Source organism: Fistularia commersonii, chromosome 24, assembly GCF_037954325.1.
Source record: "Fistularia commersonii isolate RoL2024-O1a breed Wild chromosome 24, RoL_Fcom_v1.0, whole genome shotgun sequence".
NCBI classification, from domain to species: domain Eukaryota; kingdom Metazoa; phylum Chordata; class Actinopteri; order Syngnathiformes; family Fistulariidae; genus Fistularia; species Fistularia commersonii.
This window is the reverse complement of record NC_141307.1, coordinates 10,454,951-10,471,270: the sequence shown is the minus strand read 5'-3', so window position 1 is coordinate 10,471,270 and position 16,320 is coordinate 10,454,951. Positions and strand designations below refer to the sequence as shown.

The following is a 16,320-nucleotide window of genomic DNA, read 5'->3' as shown; positions in this document are numbered from 1 at the left end:
ATATTAAATAACTGCACATGTATGTCCGGAATGCCAACCAAACCACAGCAACATTTATTTGAAAGCAAGACCTGTAATATGTAACGAGATGCAACATTACAGGATGCATATTTACAAGGCACAATTACCTTTTAGTAATCACAAATTGGCATAGACAGTGTAAACAGATTATTTTGGTTTCCCATACATTAGAGTTGGTTGGACTGTAAAGTCTAGGAAGAAATCCATCAGCCAAATTAGATTTAATAATAAAATGACACACCATCAGTGATGTCAAGAATACATGAAAGCACTCAAGTCACTGAATAGGGTGTTTGGAACATTGGACATGCTTTATTTCAGAACTTTTCACAATTTATTTAAACATCTCACATATACAAAATAGGTACAATAGACTTTGTGATTGTCATTTTTGAGAGAGAGAGAGAGAGAGGCGGCCGAAAAAAATCTTTGCGAATTGGAGGAAGTATGTGCTGTCAGCATGAACACTGGGTTTTGGTTTTTGAAGGGTAAAAAAAGCCTGAACAAAAGCAAAAACAAAGAAAAAAAAAAAAAAGATCTAGACAAAACAAACAAACAAAAAAAAAAAAAAAAGAAAAAGACTAAAAACGAACAAAAAAACAAACAAACACGGGGTTTAGGGTAATTCCACCTGCTTAAAGTGGGGGAATATCAGAGGACGAATGCAAGACCCTCAAATGTCAACACAAAATAATACAGTAAAGAGTGGTTTTCTCCACAGCTGCATATTAGCACCATAGATCTCTTGCTTCAAGTATCTGAGCACCTTCCAATATGGGACAAAGTTTGAAGCATTAGAAGTCTTAACATCTCGGTTGTGGACCCAGGTTTTGTCAATACTATTTTCTTTAAGTACACGCATGAGGTAGTTTAAACCTTATTTTCATGGAAATTGTGGTTTTAAACCTCCTCTCTGGAAGATATACAAAGACCACAAAGTGATGCATACGTTCAGCATTTTTATTACACTTCTTTTATTTTTTACAAAATGATGACATGATGTCCCACAACAAGGTGTTTTCCCGCGTCCCATTGGGTTTCCTGTATTAATTTGCATTGCACAAACGCTCCGTTCAGTCCGTTCAGTCCTCTCCGATAGTTGCCCATCTTAAGCAAGTGGATGCGCAGAGAGAAATCAGCATTTGGTATTTAAAAAAACAACACAGATAGAAGGGCAGAGATTTCTTTTTTTTTTTTTCGTTCTTTCTCTCTTTTTTTTTTTGGATGTTAATTTATCTCATGAGTCTATTTATTTGAAACAGACTGGGCCAATGTCCAAACCAAACTCCTGATCAGCTCCACCAATGTCCAAAGGTGCAATGTCGAGGATGGGCAGGCGAGATGGTTTATTTGTTCTGTACTCAATCACTGTCTTGCTCCACTCACCAGTGTGTCTCTGTTGGGGGGGGGAGAAAAAAAAAAGGGAGACGGAATTTCAAAATAGCGCAAATTGAGCGACTACATCACACACTGGCTAGCGTTAGCCGTTCACGTAAACCGACGATTGCACTTAGGATGAAAAAAAGACACTCACAGTGCAGCCGTCCTCCAACACGGAGAAGGTGAATCGGCTGTTGCCCTCGGCTCTCAGCTCCACATCGTTGGAGCCTCCGAGCACGACGGCCTTCTTCAGGTTGCCGGTCTCGGAATCCATGTAGGCAACGCTGTTCTTGCAGTGGTAAGTGATGTTCTGGCTAGCCTGGTTGGACAGCAGGCGCATGAAGGCCAGCTGGGTGGCCATGCTCTGGGGGCTGATGGTCTCGTCGTTGTAAGTAAACTACGGGGAAGGAAAGAATTGAGAACGCGGTCAGAAACCGGCCGTTTATTTTGATGAAATTCGGCGTGGTATCTCTGTAATCACCTCTGTGCCGCCATTGACGGTCTCTCCGAACCAGATGTGCTTCTTGGCCTCGGTGCTTCTGAACCAGTTCTTCTTGGCGATGCTCTCGGGGTGGGCGTGGATGCAAGTCTCGCGGGACTCGAAGTCGCAGAAGACCTTGATGGCGTCGTTGATGCATCCCTGGTTGGGGTCAATCCAGTAGAATCCTATGCGGCAAATGGAGAAAAGATATAAATGCCAGTACGATTCTCTCCCGCGTTCCGCCTACGATCGGAACACATAGGTTAACGAAAGGTAGGAGTTCCACCTGAGGGCCAAAACTTTCTAAATGCAAGCCACGATGGCGGTATATCGATTCGACTTTAAGCTTACCGCTGGTCCAGTCGGGGTGGCTGAGTCTAATGTCACGGCATGTGCGAGCAGGGTTCTTCCTGGATCCCTCAGGGGTGAGCAGGTTCTCAATCTGGGTGTTGAGGGACTTGATAGTGGCGTCAACCTCGTAGTCCTTGGCTCTCAGGGCGGGCTGATCAGCTCTGAACTCATCGTATCCAGAGACGTCATATCCGCCACCAGCAGCACCGGGAGGTCCGGGCAGACCGGGAGGTCCAGGAGGACCCTGATTTTAAGAAGACACGAGGTCGAGACATCAAAAATCAGCTTTCAACTTGGGAGATAAGGTAGGATGTGAAGGTAGTTGGAGGATATGAAGTTAGTTGGTGTGAGAGAGGAGGACACAGAGAATAGGGTTAGATGGAGAAAGTTGACTCGTTGTGGCGACCCCTGAAGGGAAAAGCCGAAAGAAGAAGAAGAAGAAGATAAGGTGCGGTGGATGTACTTACGGCGGGTCCAACGTATCCGGGAGGTCCACGAGCGCCGGGGGAACCAATGGTACCATGAGCACCAGCTCTGCCGTCCTTGCCAGGGGGTCCGTGTGGTCCAGCGGGACCCTGGATAGGAGATCAGTACATGTGTGTAGCTACACGTCACAGTGTGTCCAGCTCAAGAAGCTCAAGTGGAATCAGTCTTAGGTCCGAATAGATCTCCGACGCAAATGGAGAAGGACACCTCGTATGCTGTGCTCAAACGGAAGGATAACTCACTCTAGGTCCGGAAGGTCCATTGGGACCAGCAGCTCCAGTGTCACCAGAAGGACCCTGAAGGAGAGTGAGGATATTATTGTCGATGACATTGTTGTGACATAGTTAGCATTTGAAGAGCATATAGCTACATGCTATTCGAACTATCAGGTATCTGGACTTGTATGCTAAATCAGGGAGGGTGTCACGATAGTGTCCTGTTACTCACAGAGGGTCCCTGCATTCCTTGGAGACCGGGGTGTCCACGCAGACCCTTCATGCCTCTTTCTCCCTTGTCTCCGCCGACTCCCTTCTCACCACGGGGTCCAGCAGGTCCCTTTAACCAACACACACACATTCACATTATTAGGTTCACTCTGGACAGACACTGTTATTTCAGCTTACTCTTCAAGACAATGGCATTGTATCTGCTACTGATAAGACAACATCGAATAACTCCACTTACAGCAGCGCCTCTGGCGCCAGCGGCTCCAGCAGCTCCAACAGGTCCAGTGTGACCCTAGAAATGTTAAAAAAAAAAAAGGTGAAAGGTGTTAGTCCGCCAGATTACCAAACGGTGTTGCTTGATGCTATACTGGTTTTATTTTTGGCGTTTCTTACGGCATCTCCACGGTTTCCGGGTCTGCCGACTGCTCCTGATGGTCCAGCAGGTCCTGGGGCACCAGCAAGTCCCATGGCTCCAGAAGGTCCGGGCTCACCACGATCTCCCTAAGTATTGCAGAAGAGGGTCGTGCGATGAGTTTTTTTCGCGAGTGCATTGGCCACAAAAATGGGATTCGTGTTGGCGTAGACACTACCTTGACTCCAGGAGCGCCAGGGCGTCCAGGTGGGCCATCGTTACCGGGGCTACCCTGTGGGTATCAAACATATTGCAGTTCATATTAATATTACAATTATCATTTTACATCCAGATATCTTGCTTGAAATTTGGTCATGAACCAACTGTAATAATGATACCGTTTCTACCAAAATTAAGATTACTATTGTAATTTTGTACGATGTCAGTGAAACAGCTTAGCATATCAGTTTAAGTTGACCAGTTGAATTCTTACCTCGCGTCCAGTCTCTCCATGGGGTCCGGTCATACCGGGCATACCGAGGTTTCCAGGGGGTCCACGGGCTCCAGCGGAACCAGCAGGTCCAAGTAAACCAGTCTCACCCTGTGAAAGAATGCAGGGAAAACCAATGGGTACCACAAAGCTAGTCTACACAACTACGGAGCGGTATAAATAATAACTGCTATGAATGAAATATGTCGTGAAGGACCGAAGTGTCATCTCTTGGATGTCACTTCCCAGAACTGGTCACAGACGGTGGGTATTTTTAAGTTGTACGATCGGCATTTCTTTATACTTACAACAGCACCGGCGGCACCGGGGGAACCGCGATCTCCTCTAGCTCCAGGCAAGCCAATGATTCCTTGAGGTCCAAGAAGACCAGAGCTTCCAGCAGCACCAGGAGGACCCTGAGCGTAAACGAGGACATGGCTGAGTTCAAGACCTGTTCTGCGTTTATTTTCCGCACAAACAATGATCATCTGATGAGCTCAATGAGCTCTAACTTACAAGAAGACCGGGTTCTCCACTAGGTCCCTTCTCTCCAGCTGGACCAGGGGGTCCGACCATACCGGGATCGCCGCTGGCACCAGCAGGACCTTGATCACCACGAGGTCCGCGAGGACCATCCTTTCCAGAAAGACCAGAGGGACCAGGGGGTCCGACGATACCCTGAGAGGGAGCGAAATTCGCATGGATGAGTTTGAAGGTCAACTAACTCATACCTTTGTTCCATCACCAAGACTTTACGAATCAGTGCCATGTGCGTTAAATGTGTAGTTCTTTATAAGTGAACATGTACTCACGGCAGGGCCAGGAGCGCCCATTCTACCAGCAGCACCAGGGAAACCAGTCAGACCCTGAACAGGACAACGACAGCAAAATAAAATGAAAATGTAAAAAAAAAAAAGGATTAGATAAGAATACGTTGTTTTGGGACTTGTTACTCACAGAGGGACCGGTGTCTCCACGAGCACCAGCAGGTCCAGCAGGGCCAGAAGGACCCTAGAAAATAAACAAACAAACAAAAAAAAATGCAACTCCATCATCAAGCTAGTGGGTTGTCACGCAACAACTTTGCTGACATATTCCTCAAACCTCTCTAGAAACCTTTCTTTTTCCTTTATTTCCCCAATGGACACATAGTGATGCCACAATTTGGTGCCTCTACTTCATCTAATGTCGACCCCACCCCCGCCGAACTTGGGCTAGCTCCGCAATGAGGCGAAATTAAGTTTTACTAAGTGTACTAACAGCAGGTCCAGACTGTCCAGCGGGTCCAGCAGGGCCAGCGGGTCCAACTTCTCCCTTTCCTCCGGCGGGTCCACGCTCTCCTCTTATTCCAGGTTGACCGTCAGCGCCCTGTGGAAAGCGAGGGGGGAGCGTCGTAACGTCACCTTTGGACGGGAAGCGCGAAAGGCGCCTTGCATTTGCGCAGTGACTGGATGCCACTCACAGGGGGTCCGGCGAATCCGGGGGCTCCGGCAGGTCCGACTTCTCCGCGCTCTCCCTGTGGCCGACAAGCATTGCGTGAGACATCCACGATCATCGCTTTATTGACATCGTGCATACTATTAATTACGATGTCCGATATGTGTACTGAATACTCATTTATCTGTTCGTCGGATGCGACTACATACAGAGGCTCCACGAGGTCCAGCAGGTCCGGCAGGTCCGAAGGATCCGCTCTCACCCTGTTGGGATAGAGCAGATGAAGATGTTTAAATACGCAAAAAACTTTAGCCACTGCAGCAATTTTTTTCTTCCTATTATGTGAAAATGGGAATGATTACTGAATGACAAAAGCATTTCATTTGTTGTTTTTTTTTTTTTTGCCAAGCAACACGTAATCTCAAACGATGTATTCTCTATTTGTTGGTTCCTTGGACAAAAAATCTATGTCTATAATCTGTAACTCTGTCACACTTGCCTTATCACCATTAGCTCCGGTAGGTCCGGGGGGACCGCTAGGTCCGGGAAGACCCTGAAAAAGAGAGTGGCGTTATTAAGGCAGGAAGGATGCTTTAAGGCAATTCTGGAAGGATTGGTCAGATTTATCATCAGAAGTGCTAAAGGTTGAGATGTAAAACTTACACGTGCACCATCTCTGCCAGCATTACCATCAGGTCCTCTATGTCCAGCCTCTCCCTGTGCAGGAGGGAAATATAGATCGATCAGAGATCAACTCAAATGAGTTTCAAGACATAAAAAGTTGACGACTAGATCGGTGTTTTAGCAACAGTAACTTCATTTAATGTTCAGGAATAGAATCCAACCGATTTCTTGTCTGCTCGTTTTTGGAACGTACCTTCTCTCCCTTGGGTCCGGGGGTACCGGCGGCTCCACGCTCTCCAGGCATGCCACCTGGTCCCTGGTGTCCGGGGGCACCGGCAGGTCCGGCAAGGCCAGGCTCACCCTGAAATTGTCAATTTCAAATGAGATACCATCCGAAGTAGCAAAAAAAACTCAAATACCCATTGCTTACAGTAGAAGTACAATGAGGCACAAGATGATAGATCACTTGAGGGGAGTACAAGAAACTCATGCTCTTTCAAGCCACCATCTTACCTTGCCACCATCTGCTCCAGGGGGTCCAGCGGGTCCACGGGCTCCGATTGGTCCCTGAGCTCCGGCGGCACCAGCGGCACCGGGGTTACCGCGCTCTCCCTATCGGAACACATAGAACCGGTCATTGCAGCTCCGCTGTTGACTTTACGATTGTATATCTTTTTCGTACAAGGCCATGTCCCACAGTGACGTATGTCTCTATTTCCAAAAAAAAAAAAAAGGCTAGGAATAGCAGCGAAAGACAATAGCGTTTGTTCCGTGTTGCTGTCCATCGGTGTCGTTGTCCACTTTAGGAACTCACCTTGCCACCAGCAACTCCAGCAGGTCCCTGGTCTCCGGGGATACCCTATAGAGACAAAAGTTGTTTTTTTTTTTAAGATACTATAAACTTCTGTCTCAGTGAAGACTTGACAAGTGGTTTAGGAGTCACAACACTTACTCTCTCTCCAGCTTTGCCAGCCTCTCCAGCAGCTCCAGCGGGGCCGGGCAGACCCTGTCAGTATGAAGCCGGACAACATCAGCAACACTGGAATCCAAACTTTGAAGTATCGATTATATTCTCCAAATACGGAGAATATAGGATATTGTATTTAACCTGATTGTTTGTATTCCATCGACAAAGTGTACAAATGTAGTCCAGTAACACTGTCATGTGCATTGTGTCATACGGTGAATGATGCCATTTAATACAAAGGAGTTTAAGGCTAAATGTGCAGGGTTTTTTCACCTTTTTTCAAAATAAACCCATCTTGATGGCTAATCTGATTAAAAAATGTGAGCGATCCATACCTGGAAGCCAGGAGCACCAGCAGCTCCCTGTTCTCCCTTCTCACCAGTAGCGCCCTGGAAGCAGAAAGAGTAAAAGATAATTGTAGCGACGGTCCTCGAAGCAGAAAATCAGTACCAGCGCCATTCTGTCATCCTCAAAAAAACACTTACAGTCACACCGGGGGCTCCGCCGGCGCCGTTGTTTCCATCGGGTCCAGGGGCTCCCTATCAGTGTCAGGCACACGACGGCATGTGAGAATGTCATCCCTTTCGATTGAGTTTTCAATAACTTTTCCGATAAAGAGGTTGGAAATCCTATGTTCCTTACCCTCAGTCCAGTGGGGCCAGTGGCACCCTTCTCTCCAGCCTTGCCAGCCTCACCCTGAAGGGGATAAAGGATAGTTTAACAAAGGTCTTGACTACATCGTGACCGAGACATATGTATTTTGTAGTTTCAAGCATCCCCTGGCTTTTAATCCCGCTCTGCCTCGGCTCTGTTTTTCACTTACAGCAGGTCCTTTGGGTCCGGGGAAGCCGATGTTTCCGGGCTGGCCTCTGGGGCCGGTTGGTCCGGGAGGACCGGTGCGTCCATCTTGTCCAGCGGGACCCTAAAGGGGAAGCGCAGGAAGAGACGGTAAAGCACGGCGATTGATGCCGACTGCCGAGTCTGACATTTTAGAGCTGGAAAAAGTTGCAAAAGACATTTTACTTACAGCGGGTCCCTCCTTTCCTGGGGGTCCAGAGCTTCCGGGGCTTCCGGGGAGTCCCTGAAGAAATTCAAACCTTGGTCAAGTTTTATATGCAATATATTCCACCTTAACTAGCTAAACCCATCTTGACAAATGCCTGCTACGTTGTATTGACAACTGCGGTACAAGTCGAGCACGTGCCTTTCAAACGAGCATACATGTTTTGTGTCTTCTTTCGGTCTGTATGTCCAAATTTGACCTTGATAAAGTACTCACCCTGAGTCCAGCGGGACCAGGCTCACCAGCACGGCCACCATCTCCAGGGACTCCACGAGCTCCAGCAGCGCCACTAGCACCACGGGCACCAGGCATACCCTGTGCCGAGCACATACAAGGTAAGTATTTTCCCCACACTCCATTATATGAAGGCAACACATAGTGTTCCTTGTATTCATATTTACTGCACGTACAATTGGGCCGGATCTTCCATCAGCACCAGGAGCTCCACGGCTGCCGGGGGAACCCTGAGGGAAACATGCAGACGTTAGCATCGATGTCGGTCCAGATGTGGTTGCTGGATCAGAAACGGCGGGTCGATACTCACTCTAGCTCCACGGAGGCCAGCGGGGCCGGTGGCTCCGAGCTCTCCGGCGGTTCCTCTCTTGCCCTCCTCGCCCTGAGGTCCAGGGGGCCCCTGAGGTCCGGAGTTACCCTGAAAACGGAAAGAAGACGGATTGAAATCACTGAAGAGTAATCGGTAGCAATAATCCATCGTAATCCTCGTAAAAAATTAAAACTTACAGGCTCTCCCTTGGCGCCGCCGTCTCCCTTGATACCTTGAGCACCAGGATCTCCCTGAAGATGCGGATGAGCAGAATTAATAATTGAAAAGGAAAAGTCGTGTCGGAATTTTCTTTGTGCGTCCTTGTGAACTCACAGCCAAGCCTCTGGGACCAGTGGCACCCTGAGGGCCCTGGGGTCCAGGTCCTCCTCTGGGTCCGGGGAATCCGGGAGCTCCAGCAACACCTGGAGCACCCTAGGGGTGGACAAGAGAGCATCGGCCTGATTTAAAAAAAAATTGTTTTCAAAGTAACATGTGCTCTGAGGTTTAATATAGACATATAGTCATATTTTTGCTGAAATTTCAAGATAATTTGTGCCGTTGAGTTTTTTCCGCGGTATGATACTGAGACAGAACATTGAAACGCTTTATACTTACAGCAGCTCCCTTGGCTCCGTTCAGGCCATTGTTGCCAGGGTTACCCTAGGAACAAAAAGAAGCACATAATTCCTGAATATTCACATTCATTTACGACTATTTTCACGATTCAATTTCACGATTTTTGCGCTTACAGCGGGTCCGACTGGGCCGACTGCGCCATTGGGGCCGGGCTCTCCTCTGGATCCCTGAGGTCCGGATGGGCCAGTGGCTCCAATAGGTCCAACCTCTCCCTGACAAGAACCAAACACAATCACCATCAGTCGTGCTATATGACTATAGCTACGGGTGTTACGGTGTGAGCGATGCTAGCAAGTAAGTTAAATGTAACACCAAAATTCAAATACAAGTTCATATTTAAATGTGTGTGCGGCACTGTTCCTTTTTTGTGATTAACGGGAGAGTCGACCGAGTATCGCTAACAGATTGAACATGGCTAAAGGACGGGTGATGCCGCAGGATGTGCCATCAGACTAACCTTGGGGCCGGGGCCACCGGGGAATCCTGGGGGACCGGCAGCACCAATGGGGCCCTGTGACAAATAGCGGACATGATGTTAGAATAGCGTCACTGAGATGACACAAATGCTTATTACGTGGTATAACTGTGTAATTACTAATTGTGAATTTCTGAAAAAGGGTTTACTCACAGCTGCACCGGCGGGTCCGGTATTACCGTCAGCACCACGAGCACCAGCAGGGCCAGCAGGGCCAGCACGACCTCTCTCGCCAATCAAACCGCGAGCTCCCTGAAGAGCACAGGAAGTGATGGTGAACACATCTTATTTATATGTATTTTGGGGCATCATAAAATAAAATAAAATAAAATAAAATAAAATAAAATAAAATAAAATAAAATAAAATTAAATTAAATTAAATTAAATTAAATTAAATTAGATTAAATAATGTAAAATAAAATAAATGATTATATTTATATTTACTCAACAGGACATTTCGCCCTATATCCTTTCTGTGCTTTTCTGTGACGACGTTTAGGTTTTGCATAAGATTTTAAGGTTTGTGGATAAATTGAGCTTTTTATCAACTTACAGCCAGTCCGGGACTTCCAGCAGCTCCATGTGCACCAGGCTCACCCTGGAGAGAGGAAAGAGAAATGAAGATTGAGGGTCGCGTGATGTCTGATCAGTGTTGTACAGATAAGCAGGTTAAACTACACAACCTTCTTTGATAATAGTTCTAGTCAATTTTGAGACTTTCTGAATGTGAAATATGTGCGTCGAAGATGTTCCCAGACCATCCTTTTCTGCCTTACCTTGGCACCAGCAGCACCGGACTCTCCCTTACGTCCATCAAGACCGGTGTATCCCTAAAAATAAAGCAAAACAAGAGGATGAGCAGGGAATGCGTGGAAAAAAAAAGAGTGGTGGATTTTTGGAGATTTCTAAGTAACGGATCCAAATACAATTCTCGGACGATCATCCCCCATGACACCGTTCATGATGACCACAATTTGTTTGCTTGGTTGGGGGCCAAAAAAAGGAAAAAAACGGGGAAGAGGCAAACACTCACTCTGTGTCCCTTCATTCCAGGAAGTCCGGGGGTTCCGGGGAATCCGCGAGCACCCTAGAATCCAAAAGGAAATGACGTTTAACTTCATTTGTATCTACTTGTGACCCCGTCGGTCGATCCGAAAGTTCTCCCGCTGTGCAGAGAGCTCCCTCACCTGAGGGCCGGGAGGACCTCTGTCACCGGGTTTGCCGGGTCTGCCGTTGTTGCCCTTAAAAACAAAGAAAATAGCATTTAGCATCCGCCAATGAACAATCAATTTCAATAACAATCTGACGATACAACAACACGTACATCATCTCCAGCTTTGCCAGGAGGTCCAGGGGGGCCGCGGGGACCGAGAGGACCCTTGGAAGGAAAGATTAGGGATGTTACAGTTTCCGCATGAGCTTCAAGAAAAAAAAAAAGGTCTTGGTGGGTCGAAGGAGGAGCTCACAGCTTGACCGGGCTCTCCGGGCTCTCCAGCATGTCCGGTGTGTCCCTGAGCACCCTGTCCGACGAAAGACAAATCCCTGGTTGGTTATAATGAAGGGCGCTTCGGTATAACGGCGTACGTTCTTTTGTGAGAACTTTAAACTTACAGGGGGTCCAGGAGGTCCAGATGGGCCTCTGGCGCCCATCATACCCTGGGAGGAAAGGAACGGGGTTAAAAAAATTTTAAGATTTCTTTTCAAATATCAATGTTTACAGAAATGGAGTAGAAAGAAATCCTCACAATGGGTCCAGGACCGGGATCAGGCGCCTTCACACCATCGTACTGAGCAGCAAAGTTCTGTCGGATAAAAAGAATTGAATCAAAAATAATCAATTAATCAACCCCCAATTGTAATACTTTTAAAATCAAATTTGGTTTATGATCTATTTTAAGTCCATAACGGTGTTAGGATCATGGAGTCAAACAGTGGGTCAAAGCGTACTTCCTGGCTACGTCACATAGCATCGGCGCCATGTTTGTTTGTTTTTATATTTATATTTTATCCACTGCTCTCAAGATTCTTCTTTTTTTTTTTGTTGTTGTTGTTACAAATTTAAAAGTGGGCATACTCCTCCGAGTCCAGGGGGGCCAGGGGGACCAGGGGGGCCGGGAAGTCCAGGTTGGCCGTCTTGTCCATCAGGGCCTTTAGGACCCTGTATAACACAAAATATCGAATTAAATAGAATCAGTCATTCAAATAAAAATTACTTTGCCACTGCAGGCATTGATCTGTCTGTCAGAAGAGACATTCTTATTTCTCCTCATCGTAAAACTTTCGTTTTCATAAGTACACGAATTGTAGTTACAGCTAGCTAGTTAGCTAACTAGCTAGCTAGCCAGCTAGCATAGATAGATAGATAGATAGATAGATAGATAGATAGATAGATAGATAGATAGATTTTTGAATTTCTTAATTTAGTTCTTTAATTGTCCAATTACAAATGGTTCTTGTTCACAGTTATCGTAGCATTGTTATAACGTGTACTGCTATATAAATAAAAGAGCTGGTTAATTTGGTTGGCCGGTTTCACTGTCAACGAAGGTTTTATCCCCAAAAAAATTGTATTCCAATAAAATCATCTCTTAAGGTTACAGGCAGAGTCAGCTTACCCTGTCACCTCGAGGTCCTTTGGGTCCAGCGGGGCCCTCCTGCAGAACAACCACTCAGTTAGCACCAACAAGGCGTGGGAGCGAAAAAAAAAAAAAAACCCGACTAAAAAACCAAACCAAAACAAACAAAAGGCATATTTTCTCATCTGCATGCAGAGTGAAGGCGATTAAAGCACTCACGGTGTTTTTTAACATCAAATAATATTCACATGAACAAGGATGCACAGCAAAGATGCACACGCGAGGACGCCAAAGGTACATCTAGAATGCCAAACAGCGGATCGCTCTTACGTATAATAACACATGCTCACGTCAGTTGTTCTATAAATGGATAAAAACAACAAAATAATCATCCTTATCTGCAAATCCCCTTAAAGCCATGCAACGTCTGGCAGCTAAACGCTGCAACACATGCATACACACACGTGGAACATGCATTTCACTGAGTTTACTCCAGAGAAATGCACATATATAAGATTAAATGCACTCAGACAGGCGTCTACGCCAGATTTTTAAACTTTTTTTTTTTTGTGTGTGTATTTCGTTCAGTCCACTTTAAACAATAGCCAGCTTATCGCAACTTTTGTTGCTTTCTGTCTGGTAAATTCCTCACAACCCTGCAATTCACAGATCCCGGATTGGGGTTTTATTCATAAATAAAGCTCAACGGGTGAGACCAGGGAGGTAACTGCCCCTCTCGGCCGTCCTTAGAAAGGGTCCTCTGTGTGAACGGCAATGGGTGTCTTAGGGTTTTAGGTTTCTTTGACACACACTTTAGGACCAATAGAAACCCCCACTGTCCATGGGAGGAGAGGGAGAGAAACAGCTCGGCTGAGATCGGCACCGGCACACTCGAGATTGTGGACTATTTGGTTGCGTTTTTGCAGGAGAAGCGAAGCGACGAGGTAAAAAAAAAACAACTTTTTTTCAAAAAAAAATTCATCATCGCATGCACGTGTACTAACCAAGTCTGCGGCGTCGGACGGACGGAGAGCAGGGAGGGGGACAAAAGGATGGCGTGGGGGGGGGGAGAGAGAAAAAGACATTAGAACATGATTTCAGATAGACAACCAAGGAAAGAAGCGTTGTGTCGGTCGTTATTGGGGTATCAGAAATTATAATGGGCTGCTAAAATAAGGGGAAATGGTGTATCTCCCATCACGCTGGTTGAATTTATTAAAAAATCTTGCGGGTGTTTTCAATTGTGCAATGGTTGCGAAAATGACAGCGCCTCTGTGATCGTCACATCTGGACGCATCTTCCCGCAAACTATCTCGTTGGAAAAAAAAAAAATACAGGAGGTGGCGAGGGTCATCCCCGCGCACGTTCGAACGCGGTCCCTCTTCCGCATGGATTTATAGATTCAAAAGCATTCCAGAGCTCGTATTCAGGGCTCCGTTTGCAGAACAGGCCTGGACAGGTTATCCACGCCTGGGGGACACGTATAGGCTGTTTACAGCAAGTCAATTCAAAATGAAAAGGGCAAGTGCATGTATGCTGTTATCATTGATACACTTTAGATATATCAGGATGTCTGAAATGTTTTGGATGTGAATCACTGATGTCTTTTTTTTTTTTTTTGTCTGTCGCAGGTATTACACTTCTATTACTCATCTATTACACATCTATTACAACTCCGTCCAGACGACCAGGGGTGCAAATCCACCTAATGTGGACCAGCACCAGCAAAAGCGCCAGACGGGATCGAGGGGGGGGTTGGAGTCGGGGGGAGGGCCTCCTCCTCCGACCCCCTTCCTGATAAATCTACGTGCTATGCGAAGCCTCGCCCACTGGGTGGCGAAACTGGGCATTCGGAGACGCGACTGTTTATCTCCTCGCTTGAGAAACAGAAAAGTTAAAAGGGGTCAAAAAGGAATACATACAAACACAATTTTTGCAAACGCTGCCGTGTTAAAGAGGTATGAAAAAATAGGATTGAATTTTAAAGCAGACTAAAAAGCAGTTGAACTCATTTTAAATGCATTTTAAAAGCAGAAAAAAAACAGCAGGATATGTTTGATTGTTACAAAGCTGCAATAATATTTTTTTTTTAGCAAATAGGAAAAAAAAAGGGAATAAATGCCGAATGATGCGCTTCATCCTTCGACCACCAGGGGTCAACAAAACCCCCTTTAAGCATCATTCTCTGGCTGTCAGGATGGAACAATATGTACAACGCCCCAAATCCTCCTTCCCAACTTCACTGCAGATTTTACCCCACTTTAACATGCACAAAAAAAATCCAAAAAGTACTTTAAATGTCTCTTTAAATATTTTTTTTTTTTTTTGGAAAATGTAACCTATAAGAATTTCTGCATCCTCGTAGGAGGGAAAAAAAATAATTCCTTTTTAATTCAGCGGTTGCTTATAAGCTCCAAGTTGATATAAAAAAATTTAAAAAAAAAAAATCCTCAAGGTGCATATGTGTGTGTGTCAAGTAGGGAGCAGCAGGAGGAAGGGAGGAGGGGGGAAATATCCATCAAAATAGAAAAAGAGGATGAAGAAGAAGAAGCAGAGGAGGAGGGGGGGGAACAAAAAAACAAAAAAAAAACAACAAAAAAAAAAAGTTCAAAACTTACATTGGCATGATGCTAGGTAAGAAGTTACTGCAAGCAGCAACAGAATCCGGGTATCCACAAAGCTGAGCATGTCTACACCGACATGCAGACTCCTTGTGCTGCTGAGCCCCTTGTGTTTTAAACCACCTTCAAGCAGGCATACAGTTTGCGGTGACAAGAGTAACTCCCAAAACTCAGCCGAACGCCTGCAGCCGTGATGCTAGAATAATAAAGGCTCCGTCGGACTTATTTATACGACAGGAGGGGACCCGGGTGTGCGTGTCAAAAGTCAGCCCGCCGTCCAATAGCGGGATAGGAACCGTATCTTCCACACCTCCATCCATCCTCCTCCTCCGTCCGTCCATCCCTCCTTCTTTGCGCGGTGTGGGGTCACGTGACGCGCGGAGAGAGAAGGGAGGAAAAAAAAAAAAAAGGGGAAAAAAAGGAAAAAAAAAACATCGGTAAAAGTTTCTTTGGCAACGATGACGAAGTGCAACGTTTTAATTAGATCCATTCTTTTTGACGACGTGGACAGCATTTTTTTTTTTTTTTTTTTTTTTTTTTTTTGCAGGAAAAAAAAGGGAGAGACGTTTATATTTTTGTGCGTTTAAAGCAGACAGTCGCTTCCTTCGGCACCGACTGGAGCTTTATCTTCTTTTCTTTTTTTCTTTTAAAAAAAAAAAACTTTTTTTTTTTCTTCCCCCCTAATCAATCAATCGAATTTGCCATTTCGATCTGAATGGATTTCTAACCTTTTTTTTTTTTTTACGTTTGGATTTTTCAGCGTTCTGTTTGCGTTTTGTCGTTTATTACGATGCTTCTCCCCGTTTATAGGTTTTTTAATAAACTGCCCCAAAACGCACGCAGGCACACACACACACACACACACACACACACACACACACACTCAGGCCACATATACAAAGCGTGCACTCTCATCTCCGAAATGAAGTGTTTCACCATGTGAGCCCTCTTCTATAGGTCAAAACTATTTTTCTTATTGCAATGCAAGAAATTTTATTATTATTTCATTTCATTTTACTTTATTTTATTTTATTTCATTTTACTTTATTTTATAAATTTGATTTAATTTAATTTGATCTTAATTTATTTCATTTTTATTTTTATTTTAGTTTAGTTTTGCTCAAGGCAACCGAGAGATTTCTGTTCACAGACAAGATATGCTGGAGCTTTGCCCTGCAGAAGACACCCCTCTCTCTCTCTCTCATTCCCTCTCTCCATCCCTCTTTCTCTCTCTCTCTCTCTTCCTCTGCTAGCTGCAGCTTCTACCTGTCCACATGACCAGACACGCCACTTTCCCCTTGCTGCTACTCCGACATCCCTTCTTACGGCCCTCACTCCTTTGCAGGAAAACCGCCTTGACATTATTACCG

At 45.6% G+C, this 16,320-nt stretch overlaps 1 protein-coding gene across 2 annotated transcripts; it reads right to left on the bottom strand.

Moving 5' to 3' along the window:
- Nucleotides 1-967: 967 nt before the first annotated feature.
- col1a2 (collagen, type I, alpha 2) lies at nt 968-15,135 on the bottom strand. 2 transcript variants are annotated; one of them, XM_086171363.1, is made up of 50 exons: nt 14,948-15,135; nt 13,193-13,194; nt 12,369-12,404; nt 11,828-11,911; nt 11,499-11,555; nt 11,365-11,409; nt 11,220-11,273; nt 11,078-11,131; nt 10,941-10,994; nt 10,787-10,840; nt 10,530-10,583; nt 10,307-10,351; nt 9,907-10,005; nt 9,736-9,789; nt 9,392-9,490; nt 9,258-9,302; nt 8,976-9,074; nt 8,840-8,893; nt 8,643-8,750; nt 8,509-8,562; nt 8,315-8,413; nt 8,063-8,116; nt 7,859-7,957; nt 7,678-7,731; nt 7,521-7,574; nt 7,371-7,424; nt 7,021-7,074; nt 6,883-6,927; nt 6,582-6,680; nt 6,322-6,429; nt 6,108-6,161; nt 5,944-5,997; nt 5,654-5,707; nt 5,470-5,523; nt 5,268-5,375; nt 4,965-5,018; nt 4,820-4,873; nt 4,524-4,685; nt 4,316-4,423; nt 4,011-4,118; nt 3,756-3,809; nt 3,559-3,666; nt 3,404-3,457; nt 3,167-3,274; nt 2,962-3,015; nt 2,701-2,808; nt 2,234-2,477; nt 1,883-2,067; nt 1,556-1,798; nt 968-1,417 (listed from the first exon to the last, which is right to left on the bottom strand). In XM_086171363.1, the coding sequence occupies exons 1-50, from the start codon at nt 15,015-15,017 to the stop codon at nt 1,271-1,273; spliced, it is 4,056 nt and encodes a 1,351-aa protein (XP_086027489.1). In that variant the 5' UTR covers nt 15,018-15,135; the 3' UTR covers nt 968-1,270. The 2 variants fall into 2 exon arrangements, with proteins under 2 accessions (XP_086027489.1, XP_086027488.1); XM_086171362.1 differs by lacking the exons at nt 13,193-13,194; nt 14,948-15,135 and adding an exon at nt 13,334-14,930 and having other exon boundaries at nt 12,369-12,407.
- Nucleotides 15,136-16,320: the final 1,185 nt, after the last annotated feature.